The sequence below is a fragment of the Gymnoscopelus microlampas genome, assembly GCF_963454915.1.
Source record: "Gymnoscopelus microlampas genome assembly, chromosome: 20".
NCBI lineage: Eukaryota > Metazoa > Chordata > Actinopteri > Myctophiformes > Myctophidae > Gymnoscopelus > Gymnoscopelus microlampas.
The window spans coordinates 7,060,379-7,083,803 of NC_139957.1; the positions used below are offsets into that span (position 1 = coordinate 7,060,379).

General features: G+C 42.8%; 2 protein-coding genes across 3 annotated transcripts in view; one reads left to right on the top strand and one right to left on the bottom strand.

Moving 5' to 3' along the window:
• pdss2 (prenyl (decaprenyl) diphosphate synthase, subunit 2) overlaps positions 1-18,274 on the bottom strand; it is a 36,634-nt gene extending 18,360 nt beyond the window's left edge. The window contains exons 1-2 of the mRNA XM_084044452.1: positions 17,210-18,274; positions 8,528-8,665 (exon numbers count right to left, since the gene is read on the bottom strand). Coding sequence (XP_083900578.1) covers positions 8,528-8,665; positions 17,210-17,493 — 422 coding nt within the window. The 5' untranslated portion in view covers positions 17,494-18,274. The remainder of the gene's footprint in view (positions 1-8,527; positions 8,666-17,209) is intronic.
• LOC311035573 (phospholipid-transporting ATPase IA-like) overlaps positions 1-23,425 on the top strand; it is a 212,174-nt gene that overhangs the window by 161,614 nt on the left and 27,135 nt on the right. The window lies entirely within an intron of this gene.

The following is a 23,425-nucleotide window of genomic DNA, read 5'->3' on the forward strand; positions in this document are numbered from 1 at the left end:
GTATATACGCCAACCTTTCTAATTCAGCATTTTTTTTCGAACTCAGGTTTTCAGATTAACATATTCAAAATATGCATTAAAAAGCAGGTGGATGAAAACCCCACTACCGTCTTGCAGGTAGAGACCGCTGATAAAAACCTTTCGCTCAAGACATTTCACAAGTCAAAATGTTCACATTCCCTGCCTCCTTACAGACCACTGAAAAAACACAACAGGCAGGGGTTGTGTTAACTCATTAAGACCGGGAAAGCATCTGTCATTTTAAGAATGCTTTGGCTATTCAAAAAATATAAAAATAAAACATTGTAGATCTGCTATTTTTGGAAAATCGTGGACATTTGTGCAAATCATTGAATATATATATTTTTTAACTCAAATCTTTGCTTCTGGGGGGTTCCTGGAACAACATAATTTGAGATGGTGGTCCGCGGCCAAATACATATAATTTTGGGGGTCCTTGACATGAAAAAAGTTTGGGAACCACTATAGCAACAAACGTTTTTTCAAAAAACTGTTTTTAGAAGATTTAGAAGACATTTGTAGAATCCCCAGAAACGGAGATTTGAGTTATAAATGTTCGCTTTAAAAAAGTATATATTCAAAGATTTGCAGATCTATGAGCTTGTAGATCTACTATGTTTGAATCGCCCAAAGAAACCTTAAAATGACACACAGATGCGTTCCCGGTCTTAAAGGGTTAAAAGAAAAAAGGAGATTAAGCTCATCATTAGAAAATAACAGCTATTCTTGATTATGAGAGAAAAAACAGGGGTGAAAGTGGGTCTGTGAATAGAGCCTTTCAGTGCAGCCTTAGGGAGGTTATAATCAAATGTTGATTCAGTCATTGCTGGGGGATAATTAGGCCCCTCTCCATATGGAATGAGCTCGCCGCTGTGCGACAGGAGGGATCCATTCAGACAGGGTTGGGTGCGCTGATAGCCACTTACAGCCATCTTTCAGCTGCCGTGTGAACCTGATGAGCTGGTCGTCTGCTTTATGTTCCAGCCCCTTGCCACACACACACACACACACACACACACACACACACACACACACACACACACACACACACACACACACACACACACACACACACACGGTGTGTGTCTGGCAGCCAGGTAATTGCGCATTCGAAGTTGGACCCTAGAAGATGTTATTAACCCATTAAAACCGGGAAAGCATCTTAGTCACTTTAGATTTTAACCATTATTTTATACTTTGGCTATTCACTTCGTGCCGTCACTATGTGCCGCGCCATGAGCTTGTAGATCAGCTATTTTTTTTTAAATGGTGAACATTTGTGCAAATCTTTGAATATATATATTTTTAAGCGAACATTTTTAACTCAAATCGTTGCTCCCTGGAACAAAATATTTTGAGATGGGGGTCCGCAGCCAAATACATATCATTTTGGGGATCCTTGACATGAAAAGGTTTGAGAACCAGATAGTTAGGATTTAGAAGACATTTGCAGAATCGGCCTCAGGTCTTAATGGGTTAAAATTCAATAATGTCATCTATTTGGCTTCTCAATCACACCCATTGTCTGCACATAGTAAAAGGTTCCTCTGCTCGGTGACGAGAGACGACAACGCAGTCGGGCCGACTGACAGGCGCTGAGTGCACGATTCATATTTCAGTGGGATAAAAGTTAGGGATGCGGACTGCGATTCTAAGATTCCAAGCTGCTGATGGCTATCTCCATCAATGTACTGCAACACTGGCAGATGAATTTCAAAAAGGCATTCACGGCGAACTGGGTTTTGTACAGCACTGCATGAGAAAGTGGTTCGTTTTTTTTCCTGATCAGATTTGATCATCCGTTTCAAGTTTGCGGTCACCTTTAAAGTATAAGTATGACTGGAAACACACTGTATAGACTTGGAGATACAAAAGGGGCAAAAAAACGTTTGAGTCTGAAGCCAAATGTACCCAAGAATTCACAGCGTGCGCCAGAGATGAGCACATAGAGATAAAACATAACACTCGAGTACTGTGAGCTACTCTCTCCGCGTGCACGCACACACACACACTTGGGATGGGGCGGTTAACCGTCTAACCGAAATGTGCGTCACTAACCGTTTAGGACTAAATAACCGAAATTAAGTATATAAAATATAAAATATCAGAATACGAATGGAATAAATCACTTAAATATAATCTATAATTGTTCCTACAATATTTGACAATACCCAATAAAGAAAAGAAAAACATTTGAAAAGATGAAAACCTTACAGAATGTGATATAGACCTAATGTACAGTATGTTAGAATACACGGTGTAGGCCTTATCTGAACTGCCCACACATAGGACTGCAACTTTATTTATTGATATGACGTCATAGACAGTTAACCGCCCACAGTCCAAAGGTTAAACGTTTACCAAAAAAGGTCTTAAATGCCCATCCCTACCACCCACACACACACACACAGATGGACAAGCACTTTTGCAGGTGGCCACACACGCACACAGGCAAAAATACATTTTATGATGATGCACGCACACAGAGGGATACAAACAACCACCCACGCTGACCCACCCACACCCAAACACACACGCACACACACACACACACACACACACCAAAGCCATGCCTCCATCCACTCTTGCAGTCCTGATCAGCGGCAGCGTAGCTTGGGGAGAAAAAAAAATAAAAAGGGGACAAGGGGGCCGATGTATAAATAGCTTTGGTGGCCAGTTGCATAGCAACCGATGCCATCTTGCCGAGGTGTTCCGCCCCCCCGCCACGCCCCTTGTCCTGAGTGTTCTGTTCTGTTCCATTTGCCTCCCTCCCTTCGCACTCTGCCTTGCCATCAAATGTAGTCCTTGCAGAGGTGTGTGTGTGTGTGTGTGTGTGTGTGTGTGTGTGTGTGTGTGTGATTGTGAGAGGGGGGTGTTTGAAACTGTGGCCTGTCCATCACATGGAGTCTTGTGTACCGTTCCAGCGGCAACGCATTCATTTGTCACCAGAAATTAAGAGGTGTGGCTACAGTTCGGAACTATAGCCGCAATATTTTGCGCGTGCATGCAGGGGCGTGCGTGAGAGCCCACTCTCTATCCGTCTACAGGCAGCATCTACACAGTAAAATCCCCACTGTTGTAATTTATCCATTTGTAACTCAGAGTGTACGAATGTAACTCAAACAGTGTACAAATGTAACTAGGAGAGTGTACGAATGTAACCCAAACAGTGTACAAATGTAACTAGGAGAGTGTACGGATGTAACTCAAAGATTGTACAAATGTAACTAGGAGAGCGTACGAATGTAACTCAAAGATTGTACAAATGTAACTAGGAGAGCGTACGAATGTAACTCAAAGAGTTCACAAATGTAACTTACGGGTTCGTTTGGGTACATTTCTACACTCTCCGAGTTAAGTTAACGCTGAGGATTCTTACTGTGCGTCTATCTGTCTAGTATGTGCTCTGGTGAATAGTTGGTGTCGGGCAGCCGAGTGCGAGATGTTTTACAAATGCTGCCTGTCAGGAGGGAGGATACCATCCCCTGGAGGTATCAATCACCCCCCCCACCCCCACCCCCCTCTCTCTCTGCCTGCCTCCCTCCCTCCGTCTCCCCATCAGCGCAGGTGCTAATGAGCCCGGGAGAGGAGGTGGGGGAGTGGGAGGAGGGACGCGGAGAGAGAGAGGGAGAGGGAGAGAGAGAGAGAGAGAAAGAGCGAGACGGTGCAAATGAGGTGATCAAGCCATGCCCGGCGTGCAAGTGGGCATGTGTGTGTGTGTGTGTGTGTGTGTGTGTGTTTGGGGATGATGATCCATCACCCATGATGGAGTGAATGTGTGCCAGCTTCAGTGATCCAGCGTTGCGGCGATGAGCATGGCAAGTTGAGACATGAGGTGAATGTGTAATAATATAGTCGTTCATTCACGTATACATGCGGCTCGAGATACTGGGGTCTGAGTCTGACAAGGGATGGTTCGACAGCTGATTCGACCACTGTCGGGCAGAAACCGCTTATCTCCACATTCTATATCACTTTTTGTGTTTTTTCGTAAATGAACGGCCTACTTGATCATACTACAGTGTCATACAAAAGCATCAAAAGTAGCAGATCTACAAGCTTGCGCCGCATTTTTGTGCTTGTGGATCTGCGAATTTTGATACTTTTTTTTTAATCCAGAAAGAAAAGTAACAGTTTTGGACCGGGTTTCCATCCGACAGAGACGATATACTTTGGCGCACAACAAATAGTGAAAATAGCCGATCTACAATCCACAACTTTTTGAGAGCTTGTAGGTCAGCTATTTTCCACTATTTATGAAAAACTAAAAAACAATGAGTGGGGGGGAGATAGGGATACCAGGGTTAAAGCTGCAATCCACAACTTTTTTGTGTGATTAAAACATTCTTTTAACCAGTCTGTATGGTGGTTATAGTTGGTCTATCTGCTCTTCTATTGAGAAATGCATATCCTGTGGATGGTAGGACCACTACTGGTGGACAAGAGGTATTGCATGAAAGTCGCGCAATGCCTCGCATGGACGGACAGGACGGGTTCGAATCCTGGGTAGGACACAAGCCCACAATGCGTCGCAGTTGCAAGCTTGTAGATCTGCTATTTTCGTCAAAGAGAGATGTGCTGAAGAGGGCAAAAAAAGGAGGGTATCAAGTATACACCACTGGGGGACCCCGGTCAACAAAGTTTATAGGGTTTAAGTAGTTAATACAGGGATGTGCGTGCTCAACGTGCGAGCCCAACGCGGCACAGCTCCGCACTAGACACACACGCGCCTTGTGCCAGCTACGAGCAAGAAAGGAGCCATTCAGGCATCCAGCGCACAACCACGCCAAATACAACAGTCACTTCTGGTAACCACTTGGCACCGCCGTAAAGACACACACACCGACACCCCTGCTCTTACTTGCATTCTGGGACTTTATGTGACTGTGCGTTGAGGGAGGAAAACGCAAATATCAAAGAGCTGGGAAGTGCATGCCTGTGAATTCTAATTTCATGTACACTCAAGATGGGTCTCACTGGGGAACACAAAATAAATAGTAAACATGTGCATGTGTACCATGGCCGGGCTCTAATAAGTTGCAACTTGCGTTACGTACTCTGTAACCTATACTGTAAACTCATTAATGTCCCAAGTGTAAATAATAATGACATTAGCACGTGTATTTAGTAATATCACAATTACGTGATCAAATAACCTGCAATGGTGTATAGGGTGGTGTTAAGTCGATCTGCACAATATATTGCAAAACATATTGAAATCATGATTCCTTCCTGACATTTCACCAAGGTATATGATATATCAGTGGTTCTCAAACATTTTCATGTCAAGGACCACCAAATGATGTATTTATTTGGCCATGGCCCCCGTTTGAAAAGATTCATAAGAGAAGATTTGTGTAAACGAATGTATTAAAAAATGTCCACAACTAAAATACAGTACCAGCTCGGGCTAGTAGATCAACTACTTTCAAATAGCTAAAATATGAAATGGGGTTAAAGCAATTTGATGCTATATTAACCAATATTGCTGGGGACCCCCTCAAAGACCCCACTTTGAGAACCAGTGTGATGTTTGATGGTAGTTTGTGTAAAAACAAAACAAAGAAAAACGTACGCGCTGGAATGCTAGAAGTCATCGTATCATGTATGACATGCCGGGTTTAAACACTTATGGTCCATAGAATAATTAATATATGGGTAATAAGTGCCACTCTATAACATACATTCGTGCCTTGATGGAGGACCTGATGACACTTGTTGCCGTGGCGATAGCGACACATCAGTGGTGTGAACAGAGATGTCGTGTGGGCGGTGGTGGCAGACTGGCAGATGGATCAAATAATGTCTAATGAAGTGATTTTGTAGCTGGAAGAAGTCGACTCAAGACAAACTTATATGTGGAAATAATTTCATGATTCCATATCTAGTTGACCAGAACCGATGCCCGTTGGGAACGATGCCCATTAGGAAACGCAATGCCCATTGTATCTGTCTGTCTGTCTGTCTGTGTCCCTTTTATGCCCATATATGGAGATCACTGTATCTGTCTGTCTGTGTCCCTTTTATCTCCATATATGGAGATACCTGACGTCATCAATATGATGTAATAGTCAGGAACCAGATCTCCATATTATGCCCATATCTGGACTTATCAGTTGAATCGGCAGTTCTGGACAACCGCCAATCCGACGACTTCACGCCGGTCACTCCCTCCGTCCCTCGGGTCCTTGTCTATTTGCATAGATAAGGAGAGGTACACGTACACACACACACACACACACTTTGCATCTGGAAAAACAAAGAGATCCGAGCACTTTGCCCGGAGGAAAACCAGTTGGTCAAAAGATGCTGACGTTTTAACCTTTTCTGCAGTAAAGGATATTTAGATTTACATTCTCTGCTCCTGATTTTTGAGTGCTCGGACCTTTGTTTTTCCAGTGTTTGTTTCTAGCTGATCCCAGAAGCAACACCACTACTTTTAGTATGTGCTACTTTCATCTCCGCTGAGCACCTGGTTGGTTTTTCTTCATTTTCATCTTTGCATACATCTACTCATTTTTTATGCCGTGGCATGGCCCCTAGCTGTCTTGAAGACATTTTGTCTGTCTGTCTATTTTGTAAACCACTGGACCAATCGGCGCCAAAGGTTCTTGTGGAAGTAAATCCCTGAACATTTTTCACCCTACTGTGAATATTTGTTTGTCATTTGTATAACTTAAATCTTATACTGGAAGTCAATTGATGTCGGATTGGGCTGAAGCTTTCCCCAAATATGGAGATATCTGACGACGTCACATAAAGTGATGTCATTTAATGTCAAATAATAGCGAAATGCCTACTGTGACGTTTTTTTCTTTTTGAGCGGTGCAACCGCTCCTATAAGAGGGTTTAGGACCCATCCATGGTGAAAGTCTTTCTTTCCGTCGTGAAAATTTGTCTTTCGCTGTGACGCCATAGAGCTGGGAAGGGTGTGATTATTTTTTAGCAGGACGTGCTGTGATTGGCTAGCGAGACACATGATGAAATTAACTTCAAACTTCGCAGACGCGCTGTGATTGGCTAGCGAGACGCATGATGAAATTAATAATAATGTAAAAAATGTAAGCACGTCACTTCGCAGGACGTGCTGTGATTGGCTACCGAGATGCATGATGAAATTAATGACTCATAAATATCACCGCTCACTTCACACTGGGTGTGATTTTTTTTAAATTAATACAAGAACAATGGCTTCTCTTTCAGCATGCTAACTTTTCAGGAAGAGAAAGGCCTTGAACCCACATTGATGATGTTGGTAGGCAGGTTCCTGAACTGTCCACAGCCCACAAAGGAGACAGTGCATCAATAAAATGCTGCTACGTTATAATGAGCATTAGTGAGGACCAATTATTTGAAGATAAGGTTGAAAATGCGTGAAGTGCTCCTTTAACTATCTGTATATCAAACACTTGTATTGTGTTATTGAACCAGGTATTTTTAAAGCGTCTAACGAGTGCCCATTAAATAGCGACCCTTTTGATAAACATTTTATTCAAGAAATGTTAATGAAATCAAATAAAACTGGGGGGGAAAAATCAAATGCGACTGAAAAGTGAACTACAAAATGACACGAGTTGTTTATAAATGCTGATGTCATGTGCCCTCAATCTATCATCTTCACAACATGATGAAGGGCTTTATTTACAGGAACTGATATGCACGATAACCACAGAGGACAAGATAGAATTACCTGACACAAGGCTTTTGTTTCACTATTCATTTTTTTTCAGCTGCATCGTGACAGCAGTGGTGGAAGAAAGAGTATTTACTTTAAGTAAAAGTAGCAGTACCAGTAAACAAGTAAAATGTGTCCTGTATTCAAAAAATAAAAAAATATATAGAAAATAAAAAAAACGTATATTTATATATAAATATACTTACTGTACCAAAGTAAAAGTATTCAAATTTTCCAAAACAAATTTAAATAGCACACTGACAAGCAGAATAGCTGATCTACCATCGAAATAGCGAAGTGACACTATTTCGGGAAGATCGGCTATATTGTAGATTGGCTATTTTCGAAGTATAAAATAGGCCTTAAGTGGTTAATGTCTGTTTTGGAATAATAATCTAAATCTGCAAAGTAACAAGAAAATACAGGTTTCAAATAACTATAGTGGAGTAAAAAGTACAATATTTGCCTCTAAGAAGTAGTGAACTAGAAGTATGAAGTATCAAAAAATGGCATTACTCAATTAAAGTAAATGTTCCTCAAAAATGTAACTCAAGTACAGTACTTGAGTAAATGTTACTTTAGTTACTTTCCACCACTGCACGACAGCGACAAATGACTGGGATTGTCTTTCCTGGACAGACGCAGATGATCGTGTCCTGTGCTTACAATAGATCAGGGGTCTTCAACAGGGGGTCCTCAGAGTTACTACAGATAAGGGTTAGTTCCCTGCTTCATCTCTCTCTCTCAGCTAAGGGGTCCTTGGGCTGAAAAACGTTGAAGACCCCTGCATTAGATGGTTCCGTGTCACCATGTGTCCATAATAACAGTTACCTGGGGTAGATGCCGCTGACCATGTCCTGAGGGAGGAGATCAGAGGCGGTGTGGCTGCTGGGTCCCGCTGCCTTTGACAAGAGCAGAACCACCAGTCCCCTCATCTGAAGGTTGTTCTTACTGTCGTAGACAAAACCCCTAGAATGGTTCAGACAAATTAGCACAAGATTAGAAGATCAACTTCGTAATGAAATTAGTAGACACTGAAATATTTGGTGGGGAGACGTATTTGTTCTCTAGTGAAGATCCCCCGTCCCCCCGTCCCGTCTCAAGTTGAATGTGCGAAATACATTTTTATCATGAAAAGAAAAATGCTCTCTAGATGTGTGATGACCTTTGAATAGTTGACTAGTATGAATGATAACATAAGGGCAGGATGCAATGCAACAGTCAAACCCTTTTGTAACTCCAGTACATACTGTAAGTGTCAAGGTTGTAGACCGGTAACATTTTTTCCACTTTAATCTTCAGACAGCTTAACATTGCCAGGGTGTCAGTCTTATCAAGCAACTAATTAGATCTTCTATTTTGACTTATGTGTGAATAAAAAGAGATGAGAAAAGAGAAGAGAAAAGGTTTGAAACATAAGAAAAGGGGGGAAAGGCCCAAAATAGAATACAGACAAGTACTGTTGTGTTCTCTAACAAATAGAGACTACAAAAGCATACATGGTCTAACATTCTAACTACTAGTCTATCTGTGGGCATTTCTATCATGGGGCTACCATGAACCAAACAATTATACCACACAACTTACTGTGTTGCTGTCCCTCTTGACTAAAAAAGAAAAAAGAAAAAAAAAAATGGGGTCCATAATCGGTTGTGCAACTACAGTCATTTGTTTTAGCAGAGCAAGCTCCTGCCTCCCAAACCACTAACCCTCAGATACACAGAGCGCAAACACAAACACACACAAACCCCGAGCACAGAGTCCGCCGGTCGCCGCTGCGTGCGCGGTGGGCAGATTAAATATCTTTCTACGCTCTCTGGGGAGCGGTTAGACAGAGCACCTCTAATCCTGTCCCTAGGGAGCCCCCCGTGCCATGAATCACACTCTCGTTAGAGGCTCCAAGGCAGACACGCGGCTACGCCCCCCCTCCACTCACTAGCCCAGACATCGGCCTCCGTCAGCCACCCACACCCACCCCCTATACCCCCGTCCTCCTCCCCCTGACCCAGCCCTGCACCACGGGCGGAGGAGGTGGACGAACGGAGGTGACAAGAGACTGGATGTGAGAGATAAAGCACGATGGAGAAAAGTGTGCGTATGTATGTGTGTGCGTGGGGGGGTTAAAGCATAGATAGAAATAAGGAGAAATACTGTATGTGAGTGACTCAAGGAGTCTTTTAGCGGTACTGGACAATTTTAAAAGAAACCAACCTTCCTCAGGCCGGCGAATGCGCCCCGACATGCACCCCCCCCCCACCTCCCAAAACTGAATCCATCTCATAAAATACCTCAAGTTGCTTTCCGACAATTTACGATACCGCTGACATTAAGTAGGCTGTCTTTCATCGCAGCGGGCCTGGTCGCAGAGTTATTTATCGTCACTCTAAATTTTTGCTTAGTTGGAAAACACCAAATAGCCCTGGCATACAGCTACATGAGCTACTCCCCGAGCAGAAACGACTATAGGCTAAAATTATGAAGGTGCTCCCCTCCTGAGTGAGTGTAGGTAAAACCTGTGGCCTGCGGATGGCAGATGATTAATATTTATGTCACTATCCACACCGCCACACATCAATCAATCACCACCGCCCTCCTGCAATGCAAAAAGGGGTGGGGTGAGGATGGTGCACAGAGGGTTGGGAGAGAAAACAGAACGGGGTGGGGGAGCGAGAGACAGAGGGAGAGAGGGAGCAGAAGAAACAGAAAGTGAGGAATGGAGTGCTGTCATTTTAAAGGGTTGTGGACAGGTCACCGCGTCGCCGGCGCTTGCGACTGCAGCAGCGCGCAGGGATTCAAGAACACGGAGGGCTCGCTTTAATAAATACAAATTTATGACTTGCCGCGTTGTGCCATATCGATCCGCTGTCTGACTTTCTCTTGCATGATATAACTAATGAATGAATTATGCAACAGTCAGAGATATAGGCCTTCCTACTTCTTAGCGCAAACAGTTTGCAAGATGCCATCTATCTCCAGTGGGGAAAGTGTTGCCGTTTTAACTGAGCTCGTTTAGTCTCATTTCTAGAATTTGGAGGTTTCAACCTTCCAAACAAGCACATGGTTTAAACTGAGATTTTGTTTTAGAAATAAACAAGTCACACCCTGACCTGAGGGTACACTTTACTTTTGTAACTCTAGTACATACTGTAAGTGTCAAGGTTCTGGACTGGTACATTGTTTTTCTCTCTTTAATCTTCAGATAGCTTAACATTCCCAGGGTGTCAGTCTTATCAAGGGACTAATTCTCGATGTGGTTCTGCTTGTTCTGTTTCCATTAGTGCCTTATTTCATGATTCAAAAGGCCACTGAACTCCTTTCACTTAGGCCTCGAAACCACAATGATGTCCAAACCGCGGGCAGGCAGCTGGCATACCATTCAAAGACAATCACGCTAATGAATTAAGAAAAGAAAAAGGCAGGGGGAATTCTTGTGTAAAGTCACACTATACTGTCAAGGACTGTCTTTAAAAAAAAGAGACGAGAAAAGTTTCTTCGTCTTTCTTCTAAGGGCTTTGCAGTCTCTTCGCTGTAACACCAGACTTTGGGGCAAAGTTAGCTGAGCTGCAGTTTTTTGAGAATGAAAGGAAAGGAAAAACCGAAACTCAACTCCACGAGGGTCTGCCTGTCTGCTATTGTGGATATTTTTATCCGCCGCGCGTCTAAGGCGGAGACACAGTGGGAAATACGAACCAGCCAACCCAAGCTGACAGTGAGGAGTCAGACTGTCAGAGGTCTGCCTCGGCCCCCGCCCGCCCCTTGCTACAACACCCAAATGGATTGTCATATCAGATTTAGGTGTATAGGTTATTACACCCTTGGGCTACTGTTTCCAACACACCCGTCTGCATGGCGGGATTGAGTTCGAGGACTCTCTCTCTCTCTCTGTCTCCGTCATTCCTTGCCCCCGAAGTTGCTGTTTTCTCTTGGTCACTCATATAAAAAAAAGGAACCTCAGCGCTTCACTCATCTGATAGCTTTTGGAAGGTGTGATCTGTTTCAATAGCTCCTTGACCAATGAATAATATATAACACTTTGGTGTAGCCTTTCCTGAATGTACAACTTCCAGTTATCACTGTGACCGAACAGAATCCATGGCCAGTTTCCCAGATAACATTGAATGGGGATGAAATGTATTGGCCTCTGATGAAGGCACACGCCCACATAGACCTGTATAAAAATGGAATCAAGTGCAAAATCTTGGACTTTGGACTCTTCCACAGAATACAAAGTATTAGAACATACTGAATGCATCACAAAAATGTAGGACTAGTTATTAGAATTTTGTGGGTTATTAATTTATTCTCTGATTCTCAGTGAACTTTTGTATTTGATTTCTATGATTGCGGCAAAGAAATGTGCACATTTTTAACATGTGCAAATGAACATGTAGGTTAAAAATGCTCTGCAATAATGAAGGGTCTACTTGTTAATGCATACTTCAGCTTCCCTGTCCAGTGGGTCTTTACTGTGTGTCCCAGCAGAGATGAGGGAAATGGCAGTAAGATATAGGCATGTTTAATTAACTCATAGGACCGGCTGTATAGATCATGTGCCAACAAAGAACACTTGAAACAGTTACAATTCATTAGTTTTAATTACTTTCAATTCTGCTTTTCTGTGGCATACTAGATATGAGTTAGGGAGGCAAAGTATTTGTTTTGCCCTTATATCAAGGCATTATGCATGCATTATTGAATATTATAAGCATTTTTGGGCAATAATAATAAACCCTGGGCTTCAGCCTATTCCTATTTCAGTCATTGATTGTGTGAAATGGATTGGTGTATCATCATATATGATGACGTTTTCTTTTTCTTTATCTGTAGCATATTCACACAAGCAGTTTTGTTCTTTTCAATGGATGACCGAAATAAACCATCCATTCATTCATTATCAGTTTATGGGTAATTGCACATTATGACACAGAATCTCTGTAAGTGAGTGAATGTGTGTGTGCCCCCCCCCTCCCTCATTTCTCGAGTACTGTCCGACCGATCGACTTCAAACTTGGTGGGTTTATTCGCCAAGGATCCGAGGGTGTGATGCACCGAGTGGGAAGTCGGTCGGATTGCCGGTTGTCCAGTACCAACATGCGACAGTGTTGCCCATATATGGAGATCTCTGTATCTGTCTGTCTGTGTCTATTTTATGGCCATATATGGAGATACCTGGAGATTATGACAATAATAGGATGTCATCAATATAATGTCATAGTACTGACATCATATACTGGCCTCCAAGTACTACGATAACGGGTAATGCACAAACTACTCCGTCTCTGACAACGGGTACAACAGGTATTGCATGCGTTTTTCCAACGAGCATCATTCCTAACGGGCATGACAGCCTAGTGTCATGTAAGTAAATAAAGCAAGTTGTCTGTGGGCTTTTTTATCAGTGTGCCCGAATTACACCCAAATATGGAGGTCAGTGCAAACCGTTGACGATGCTCAGATATAGATCTCTCCAGGCGCCGTTGATAGGCAATGGTTTCTGTCATGTGAAGTCTAGACTGAAAGAACGAGCCCAATCGATGGTCTTGAAGGGCGGAGCCAAACCCAGGCGCTGGATTCCAGCGCCTGGGTTTGGAGCACTCTGATCGGTTAGGAGATAACAAGGTCCTAAGACCAGCGTTCCTGCAAGGTTCTCCCAGGCTTTTTTTCTTTTGAAACAAAAAAAAAGGCATGGGTTTCCGAGGCTATGTGAAGTCAGACCAGAGCTCGTTCAGCGAGAGAGGGAGAGGGGGAGAGAGAGGTTAGAGGGAGCAATTGAGAAGAATATCTGCACACCGTCTTCATAAGCTCCCAAAACGTTTTTATTAGACAACACAACATTTAGACCTACATGACTTATTTGTCAGGTGCTTATTTTACCCACACAATAACTTGGACAGGGAGAGAGCCTATTTCACTCAATAACTCAGGCAACATAAGCGACGAGCAGAAGGCAACCATTGGCCTGGTTATTGGGTGGGTACCAAATAACCAGGCCAATGGGTGCTGAAGAGACTGATGGGGGAGGGGGGGGGCTATTTTACCCACACAATAACCCAGAGGAGGAGAGAGCCTATTTCACCCACGCAATAACCTGTTTCGGACAAGGCTAAGCATTGTGCAGCCAGGCACCCAAACAATAACCCAGCCAAAGGGAACGCGCTTACTGCCACACATGACCCCAGCAACACCGGGAAAGCGTTCTGCTTTATAAAATGACTTGCAAAAGCCCAAACATGCCATAGAAAAAAATTAATTGGATCACCAGAATAATCTGGAATAAAACCTTAATAAAATTATCAAAATGAATATCATCTCTTTACAGAGTCAATCGGTCACTAGTCTGTAAACCACTGGCCAGTTATCTAGACATAGGCCTACAGCCTCACCACGCCACCGAAGGTCATGTTTCCTTCAGCAAAGACAATCAGCATGGAACAAAAGACCATCTAGGTTGCAGTTGATGCAACATTCTTTTATCTTGGTCGACGTATGAGACTATAAACATCCATACACTACATGCCTAGCGTAAAAAGTAGGCCACAGAAATGTAGAGCCTCGCTATGTATAGCAAATGATCTGTGGAAACCAGGCTGAAGCCTAACAGGATAAATGAACTGGATTTGAAATGAAAAATGGGGCTTGTTAATGTTTGTGGCAGGGAAGTAAAAGTGACCAAAGTCAACACTGGGTTCCTTCCTCCACATAGGCTACACTTAAATGGACATAAATATGTGCTACCACTGGATTTGATGTTACGGAGGGATTCCGCCGGACAGGTTCAGTCTAGGCGCACCACAGACACTTAATTAGTCAGCACCGAGACTAAACATCAGAATAGAAGAATATACCTCTATGGCTCTGCAATATGCAGTTTTTTAAGGAATGTTTACTTTGCATGGTTGCTACACTTAAAATATAAGATAAGTGTGAACCCATAGTCATATTGTATACTAAGGTATGACATTTTGTCCAAATTGGGAAGCCCCAGCACGAGCAGGCACATGCACCTACCTCCAGTTAGTAGCACCTAGTCTAGACTAGGGCTGTCAACTTTCCTCAGAAATGATATTCGAATATTGCTCTTAAAAATTGGCAGATATTCGAATATATTCAAATATTATTATTAGTATTATAAACAAACATTTATTTATTTTTTTCAAAAAGAAAAAAAATCATTTTTTTTGTTTTGTTTTTAATATTCCAATATTAATTTTCATATTCGAATATACATATTTTCCCCATATTCGATATTTGAATATTAATTCACAAGCCCTAGTCTAGACTGAGTTTTGTCCTGCAGGAAACCCTGCTATGGTCCTCCCATCCTCCTATAATTTGAGTAACCTCTGTCCGTTTGTCTGTAGTGGTGTATGTAGTGGTGAAGCTACCCGGTTCTCCTCAGTGGCTGGAGCAATTGCTCTGATTTTGCACACAGCCATTGACCATTACCATCTGAACTTAACTGTGAAGCCCGTTTTTCAATTTCATCAAATCTCAGCTTCTTATTAGCGTTTATGTGTCAAACAATGCTGGACTCTTGATCAAACTGCGCATGCGTCACAGATTGGCCTCCCATTTAACCCTATGTTAAAAGGGAAGAGGATATGTCCCAGCGAGCTTACACATGACTGGTAATCCTGGGGTATGGTAAATTACATGGCACAGTAAAAATGTCTGCCATTCGGCTAGATGATTGGGGCGCACTCTTGTGCCCTCTGTTATAATACTCCAGCAGTTTGTCTTTATTGTTATCGTTAATTTGTCTTTTACGCAAAGTCTTTTATACTATGTCTTGATGGTATGTGCATCTATGCATCTGGAATGGATTGAGCTGCCAGGTCAACTACTGTTTTTAAACCCTGTAGCACTTCCAAAAATGTAAACAAATAAAAAAATATTATTATTATTATTTTTATTATTATTGAAAGATCATTTAGAAGGCTGGTAGTAAAACTAGGGTAAACCTGCTAGTCCAGAGAGGAAACTTGTACAGCGGCTGGCTGATGAATTGAGTACAATGGACCACAATGGAAACAAGCCCCCTGGGGATTTTTGTGTTATCCTTTTAGCATAACTTTTGACTGTACTACATGTACAATGTTGTTAATGAAGTATTCAATATTTTTCTTTACTGTCCTCCAGATTTCAATTGGTAGGTTTGGTGGTGTTTTTAGATTACAAGAGCATTACATTAGAATACGAATATGAACATGTGAATAATATGACGTATGAGTGCAGAATGCAGATACTGTGGGTCTCAAAGACAACCCCAGACAGTGTGTTGGAAAAACAACGAAGCGAGCCAGGGATATGGACATGCCTAGCATGACAATCCATATCATTTCTACCAGTTGTTATACAGAGTCCCAATTCCCAAAGGGCAATGGCTGTTAGCTTAAAACAACAAAACATGTTTACTGATTAAAAACATCTGCAGTAAAAGCCACTGTGTTCATTTATCCATTTGTAACTCTCAGTGTACAATCGAGCCAAATGTTCAAGTTGGTTCCATTCAGTTCCATTTGGCACAACCAGTGAGTCCCTCGACCCTGGTTCGAATCCTGGATAGGACACAAAACATCTCAAAGTGGGGGAACAGCCAGGGGGTCCCCACTCCCAGCTTAAAAAGATTTATATTTAGGAACCAAATGGACCCTGGTCATTTGGTTCCTGGTCAGTGGGCGCCCATAGCTGAATGGGTAGAGATCCCGCCTGGGAAAACGGAAGGTCCCAGGTTCGATTCACAGCCCCAGCAATGTGTCGAGGTGTCCCTGAGCAAAACGCTTAACCCCTAAGTACCCCCCCCCCCCCCCCCCCCGCTCAAGTCTGACCACTTGGCAGCAATCAGCTGGGTGAAGCTGAAAACTGGGAAACAGTTACAATTCACTGGGAAACCTGGGAAACATCTATGTTCCCCTCTTACCTAAACCTAATGTAAGTGGGGAACATAGAACCTGGGAAACATAGGGATGACCCCATGGATGGGGGTCTGTGGCCTAGTGCAGTGGTTCTCCACCAGTGGTCTGGGGACCACCAGTGGTCGTGGACTGGAGGTTCCAGGTGGTCCTCAGCTAAATGATGGAGAGTTGGTAACCAAATAGACCCTTAGATATGTAACTCTTGAGAGCGTAAAATGAAACCAGATGGACCCTTACGTCCATTTGGTTTCATTTTACACTCAAGAGTTAAACTATTGTCAAACATCCGCATTACTGACTTAAAGAATTGTTATTTTGATCAATGTTTTCCTGTCTTCTCTCCTATGGTACCACATCAACACAGCATGGAATTGTGGACAAAATCGTATAACGTTACCAAAATATTTTTTTGGGGGGGGTTTTGGGTCTGAGAGGCTAAATCTCATCAAACGGTGGTCCGTGGCTAAAATGCTGAATAAATAATGGACCTCGATATGAAAAGGGTTGAAAACCACTGGTCCTAGTGCGTACCAAAATGAGGGTCATTGAAGCTTGATAACCACTGTTTGTCGTGTGGGTTCTTTCTTTGGAGGTTTACCTGGCAGTGTTGAGCAGAGGGTGCTTGGTGCCCACCAGCTTCCGGACGTGCATGGCCACATTGCTGAGCTCGTCGCTCAGCAAGCACCTCAGGCTCATGAAGGAGGTGGGATAGCCCACGATCTTCTCCGCGTCCGACACCACTTTGCTCCAGTTGGAGGAGGAGGATGGCGAGTTGAACAGGCTGATGTTCCTCCTCTGTTGTCCTCCTCCTCCTCCTCCTCTCATCAGACCAATGCAGGACAGTCGCGACCATGTCGCGCTCATAGCACACACTGAACGCATGTCCTCTTTTAGCAATCGTAATCCTGGGATGTTTTCAGTCAACAATAAATATGCCAGTGGTGTAAAGTAACTAAGTACATTTACTCAAGTACTGCACTTAAGTACAAATTTGAGGATTTGTTTACTCTACTGTAGTATTTCCATGTATCTATACTTTTACTTCTACTCCACTACATCTCAGTTGGCAAATATTACACTTTTACTCCACTACAATTATTTGAAAACTTTAGTTACTAGTTTCCTTGTAGATTGTGATTATTATTACAAAACATACATTAACCACTTTAGACTTATCTATACGTCGGCTATTTTCAAAAGATCTTAATACATTTTATACATATGATACCTTGTGAAATGGGACATTCTGCATAGAAAGATTACTTTTACTTTTGGTACATTTTGATGCCAATACGTTTGTATTTCTACTTTTTGATTACAGGACTTTTACTTGTAACAGCGTATTTCTACATTGCAGTATTGATACTTTTACTTAAGTACTTTTTCCACCACTGACATATGCATTAACAACTTATCTTTGAGGCTCAATAACATGAAGTTCTTCTCACCATGTCTCGACATCAATGTCATGTTATGACCAGCTATGAAGCCGATATTACCGCTGTTATGACACACACACACGTAAACGCTAACTATGTAGGTGCGTATTCTGTGTGACGGACTTAAAATATATACTATACCCGATAGAATTACCCTAACGTTGCTAAAAACACTAAAGAACAACTAGCTGTGTTTCATAAACACACGACCTGACACTGGTGGCCGCCATGTTGAACAGACGGAATACGTTACGTCGTAAAAACGTCGTAGAGGACACTCCTCCCTTGAAAAGAGTTGACGCAACAACACTGCTGAGGTTTTAACCTTATTTTTAACACTATGGTTTTAACAGACCCAGTAACTGAGTACATTTACTCAAGTACTTTACTTTTATTTCAATTTTGAGGTATTTTTTTTACTTTACTGGAGAATTTCCAATTTTCAATACTTTTACTTCTACTCAGAGGCAAATATTATACTTTTACTCCACTACAATTATTTGAAAACTTGAGTTACTAGTTACTTCGTAGATTTTTATTATTATTACAAAACATACATTAACCACTTTAGCCCTATTTAAACTTTGGCTATTTGAAAATAGCTGATCTACAAGCTCACGCGTTGTGAGCTTGTAGATCTGCTATTTTCAAAAGATTTATTTGTACATTTGAAACCTGTGAAATTGGACATCTGCATAATTAGTACTGTCTACTTTGGTACTTTAAGTACATTTTGATACCAATACTTTTGTACTTATGAGGCGCAGTTTACGGAGCTAGTTCAGGCTAGGCAACTCAGGGATTGGGCCATCCGACCAGGTGACTAGTCACATGCATTTTTCACCTGGTCGGTGGGTTATAAGTATTGCTCTGCCTACCTGTTCATTCTAGTTGCGCTCTTCTGCTGGGCTGTCGTGCCGACGCTGCTGCTGCGCTGTTGCTGAGATCCTGCCGGATCTGCCGCTTTGCTTGCCTACGTATGCTGCTACCATGAATAGTCTCATCCCACCGCCTCCCCGGCATCCACCTGTAGGTTCTGTTTCTAGATCCCCGTGGGGGTCTTTATTCACTCCCTGTAAATGCTATTTGGCATGTAACATTTATTAAAATGTTATTCTTACAGGGAGTGAATGGATTCAGAGACCTGACGCCAAACTATGCTTCTTTATGCTTCCTATATCTATGCTCAAGCTTGCTTAATACATATATATTCTAATCCAATCCAATTGTTGTCTGACTGAATTACTCTAGTACATTTTTAATACAGGACTTTTACTGGTGTGATGCCCCACACTATCGACCCCCTAACAGACAACGTCACACTGGTTGCAAGCGTCATTCTGGTTGCAAATGAAACCCGTTCTGTCAGATCTCGCTAGGGCGTGCAGCACTAGCCAACACACAAGAGGGGGTCGGGGTGCGCTAAAAGCGTACCCCGAAACAACAGGTTGAGAATTGATTGCATGAAACAATCACCTGTGCATCCAGTCTCAATGTTGGTAAACAAATAATTGGTCTATAGTCTGGGTAATTATGGGTGTGACTGCCCTACTATTAACCGTTGTCCTATAGGTGAGCAGGGTGGCGCCTCCTGGCTTAATGGCTCATTGGAGAGCACCTGGGCCCGGTGCCTCCAGGAGTAAATAAATAGCCCTGTCCGTGTCAGTACCATTCTGAGAGGAGCTCTAGAGGAAGCAGACCTGCTGACTCCACAAGCCTTTACGTTGTTCTCCATGCCCCGATTATGTTTGACTTTACTTTCCATCCACACACGTTGCAGGTGTGCACCTATAGCTGCAGGAACTCGTCCAGTCTGTAAACCTCAGTGAAGTGCAGCTGAACGAAGGCCTCCGCTGCTGCCTTCAGCTCTGGACAGTCCATCCATACACTCTGCCAGCGCTGCGATACTGAAACAGTTGGTGGCGTCAATCTGTCCTTTGAGGAACTCCATGCACATCTTCTTCACCGGCTCAATCTGGTAGGCCTACCGGTTTGCTGCGTCCAGCTACGACTGGACGTTACAGCTGTTCGCTGAGATCCTAAATGTGTAGATGAACTCCACCGGAAACCCAATGATTGTGAATGGGAATTCCTCGTTCATGTGGAATCATTTCAATCCCCATCACGAGCGGGGCTCAGCGGGTTACCCAGGATGTACACCACGTTGTCCCAGAAGGCGGCCGTGGCGTCCTGCCGCTTCTCGAACGGCGAATGTCTGTCCAGCTGGAGTCCTTGGGGTTGAAGTAGTGACAGGACTGTGAGCCTCCAATCTGTGAGCCTGCGATGCGGTAGTCGTGTGTCTTGCGTCGCGGTCGGCCGCTCTCGCCAAGGTCTTCACGGCCCTCCAGGGACAGCAGGTGATAGCGAATCCCACCAATGACCATCTTGAGGCACTGAAGGTTGTCCTGGATGAGAGGCTCTGCCTGCACCGTCTTGGACAGGAAGGCCCAGACATCTAAGGGCATCACAGACATTAAAGCAATATTAATTTATAGAAAAGTGTCGGAACTGCTGAAACCCTTGGTCAACAGACGTTAAAAGGCTGCAAATATGATAACAAACTGTTAATCACACAAATAATATTCTTTTAACGAATGATTGAATAAAATAATGAATGATTATTGACAACATTTAAATACAGTGTAGGTATTTACAAAATTTTAGTGGATTGCTCCTTCTCGTGTGGCTGAACGCCACTTGTCCCTCTAAGAAGTTAGTCTCCGACCACACGGGGCCGCGAAACTAGATAACAAGCCGGAGTCTCGTTCGTTATTGGAATCAACCAGATTTGTGACTTGATACTGTTCGAGCAGTTTAAAAATGCAATTCGAAGTCGTATAGCAACTTATATCACCGAACAGCAGACTAAAACTGTGGCAGAAGCGGCCGCTTTGGCCGATCAGTATGTGTTGACGCACAGAGACTGGGTACTGCGAGGCGCCCAAATTACGCACCGGGAGAGCACCGCATCCAGGCATGGTGACGGCGGTCGCAGCGTACCTTTCATTAGGACTTTTAACCGGAGGACGGGAAAAGTTGGGGGGACGGTGACAAAACATGTCACTACTGTGGCAAACAAGGTCACATTAAAGCAGACTGTTGTTCACTGAAACGGAGAGAAACAATGGAGGTTGAAGTTGGCAGCGGCTGTTGCGCCTGTGTCTTGTGTGACGTCGGTAGGTCCTTAACATGAGAGAGAGAGGAGTCTCGGCGGTGTAGATGAGGCGTATCGACCGTTTGTGGAAAGGGGGTTTATCTCCCTTGTTGGCTCAAATGAAAAAGTGTTAGACAAATAGTCTAAAACTATCTAAATCTAAAATGTACTCAATACCATGGTAAAAGTTCATGTTCAAATTGTGTGATGCAAAATGCACTTTAGTGGTTATTTTTGGATTTGATTTGCTATGTTAATTCAATTTGTGTTCAATTGGGGAGCCGTGGATCCTAAGGGGACCGTGACTTTAAGGGGGGGGGGGGGGGGGGGGGGTTATCTGCCACTATAGTGGGACATCTGCCTTGTTGCGATTAACCGTTGACCTAGGTGAGCACGGTGGGGCCTCCTGGCCTAATGGCTCATTGGGGAGCACCTGGGCCCAGTGCATCCAGGAGTCCATAAATAGCCCTGTCCATGCCATTTGGAGATGAAATCCAGAGGAGACAGACCTGCTGTCTCCACCAGCCTCTACTCTGTTCTCCATGCCCCGTTTTGTTTGACTTTACTTTCCATCCTCACACCTTGCACTACACACTATGCTCCACTCATGCACAATGCACATCTACACTACTGATTTACTGACTCCACACCTCATCGGATCCGTCGTTAATATGTTCTGTTCACCTTCTTTAGTTGATTGTTCTTAGGCCTTAGGCCTAATAAACACTTTTTTTTGTCATACCTTTACCCTGGTCTCCTCTTCCCAGTGTGTGTCATGGCAAGAGACAGTGACACTTGTAACAGTATATCTACATTGCAGTATTGATACTTTTACTCAAGTAGAACATGTGAGTACTACTTCCATCACTGTTTAAAAGACCATAGCATACTGTAGTTTGTATTTTATTTTTTAATCCAATTTAAGTATTTTCCAGATGTATCGTTACAGAGAGAACATTTGCTTCACGTTTCCCCTTGTTAATTATTGCTAATTCATGTTCATTCAGACATGAATGCAGAATATTTGATTAGCCTTTGTTTTTAATGCCCACCATTGCAATGCATTTGATACTAGTGGTGTCTTAACTTAAATAAGGCCTACAAACACAACCGTAAAGGTGATCTGAAAATATAATTGATTTGCAAACCAGATAAAACAAAGTTTAATTTATAATCAGATTTAGTTACTTTAGGTCAAGTAGTTATTTTCATCTACTATATATTTACACTTTCTTTGAATGCTTAGTTAAACTGTTAGCTACTATTATGTACACCCACACTGCAAACAGAGTGAATATCTGGTTTGACCATCAAGAGACAGAAACGGGTGGATAGTCAGATGGAAACAACCATTTTTATGCTCGGGTAGCCTAGCACATTGGTCTGAACCACTTGAAATTAAGCAAATGTTTTATCATCCTGGAAATCACCACACGGGTAGCAGCTTTCAACAAAACATTAGTACAAACTGCAACAAAAAAAAAGAAACAACTAGGCTATTTTATGCTAAATTAAGAAGATTTTGCCTGTACTTTTAAACATGATATATTGTTGCTGTCGGGTGGAAACCTTGTATGTCCAAAACCGTTCCTTTTGTATTAGCCTATTAAGAACTTTTTTTCGCAAAAGAAATAGCCAAAATAGCAGATCTACAAGTACTGGATCTGTATGTACTCTTGAATGACGAAGTAGGCATTCATTTATGACAAAGAAAAGCATAACAAGTTTAAACATGGAGATACAACGTTTGGTTGCCCATGTCCACATGCTCTGCAGCAACGGTGACATAACAGCGTCAGTCACGAAGTTCAACTGTACATAAAGTATCAAGTATGACTGCACACTATCACATAGTCAAACCTCCACTTTTATCTCATGCTTAAACTACTCCAAAGAACAAAGACCCATCTGAATACATCATACACAGGAATTGTCCTTTAATGTCACCATTGAAAGCTAAATGCTCCACATAGTGATGGAAAAGATTGCGCAGCCCTCATGTTTCACTTCATGTAATACAATCCTTGTGACAATATAACAGTTACTCGCAGAATGATACGAAACTGCCCAGGCAGGGTTATGTTTAACAATGCTTTCATTGAATCCTACTCCATCTGCTTATAATTGAGCCTGGACAAGCACAGTCTGTCAAGGACAGCTTATACTGCAACCAAGGAGCTGTATCCTCCTTTGTTGAATAAGCTTAAAAACAAACCACAGA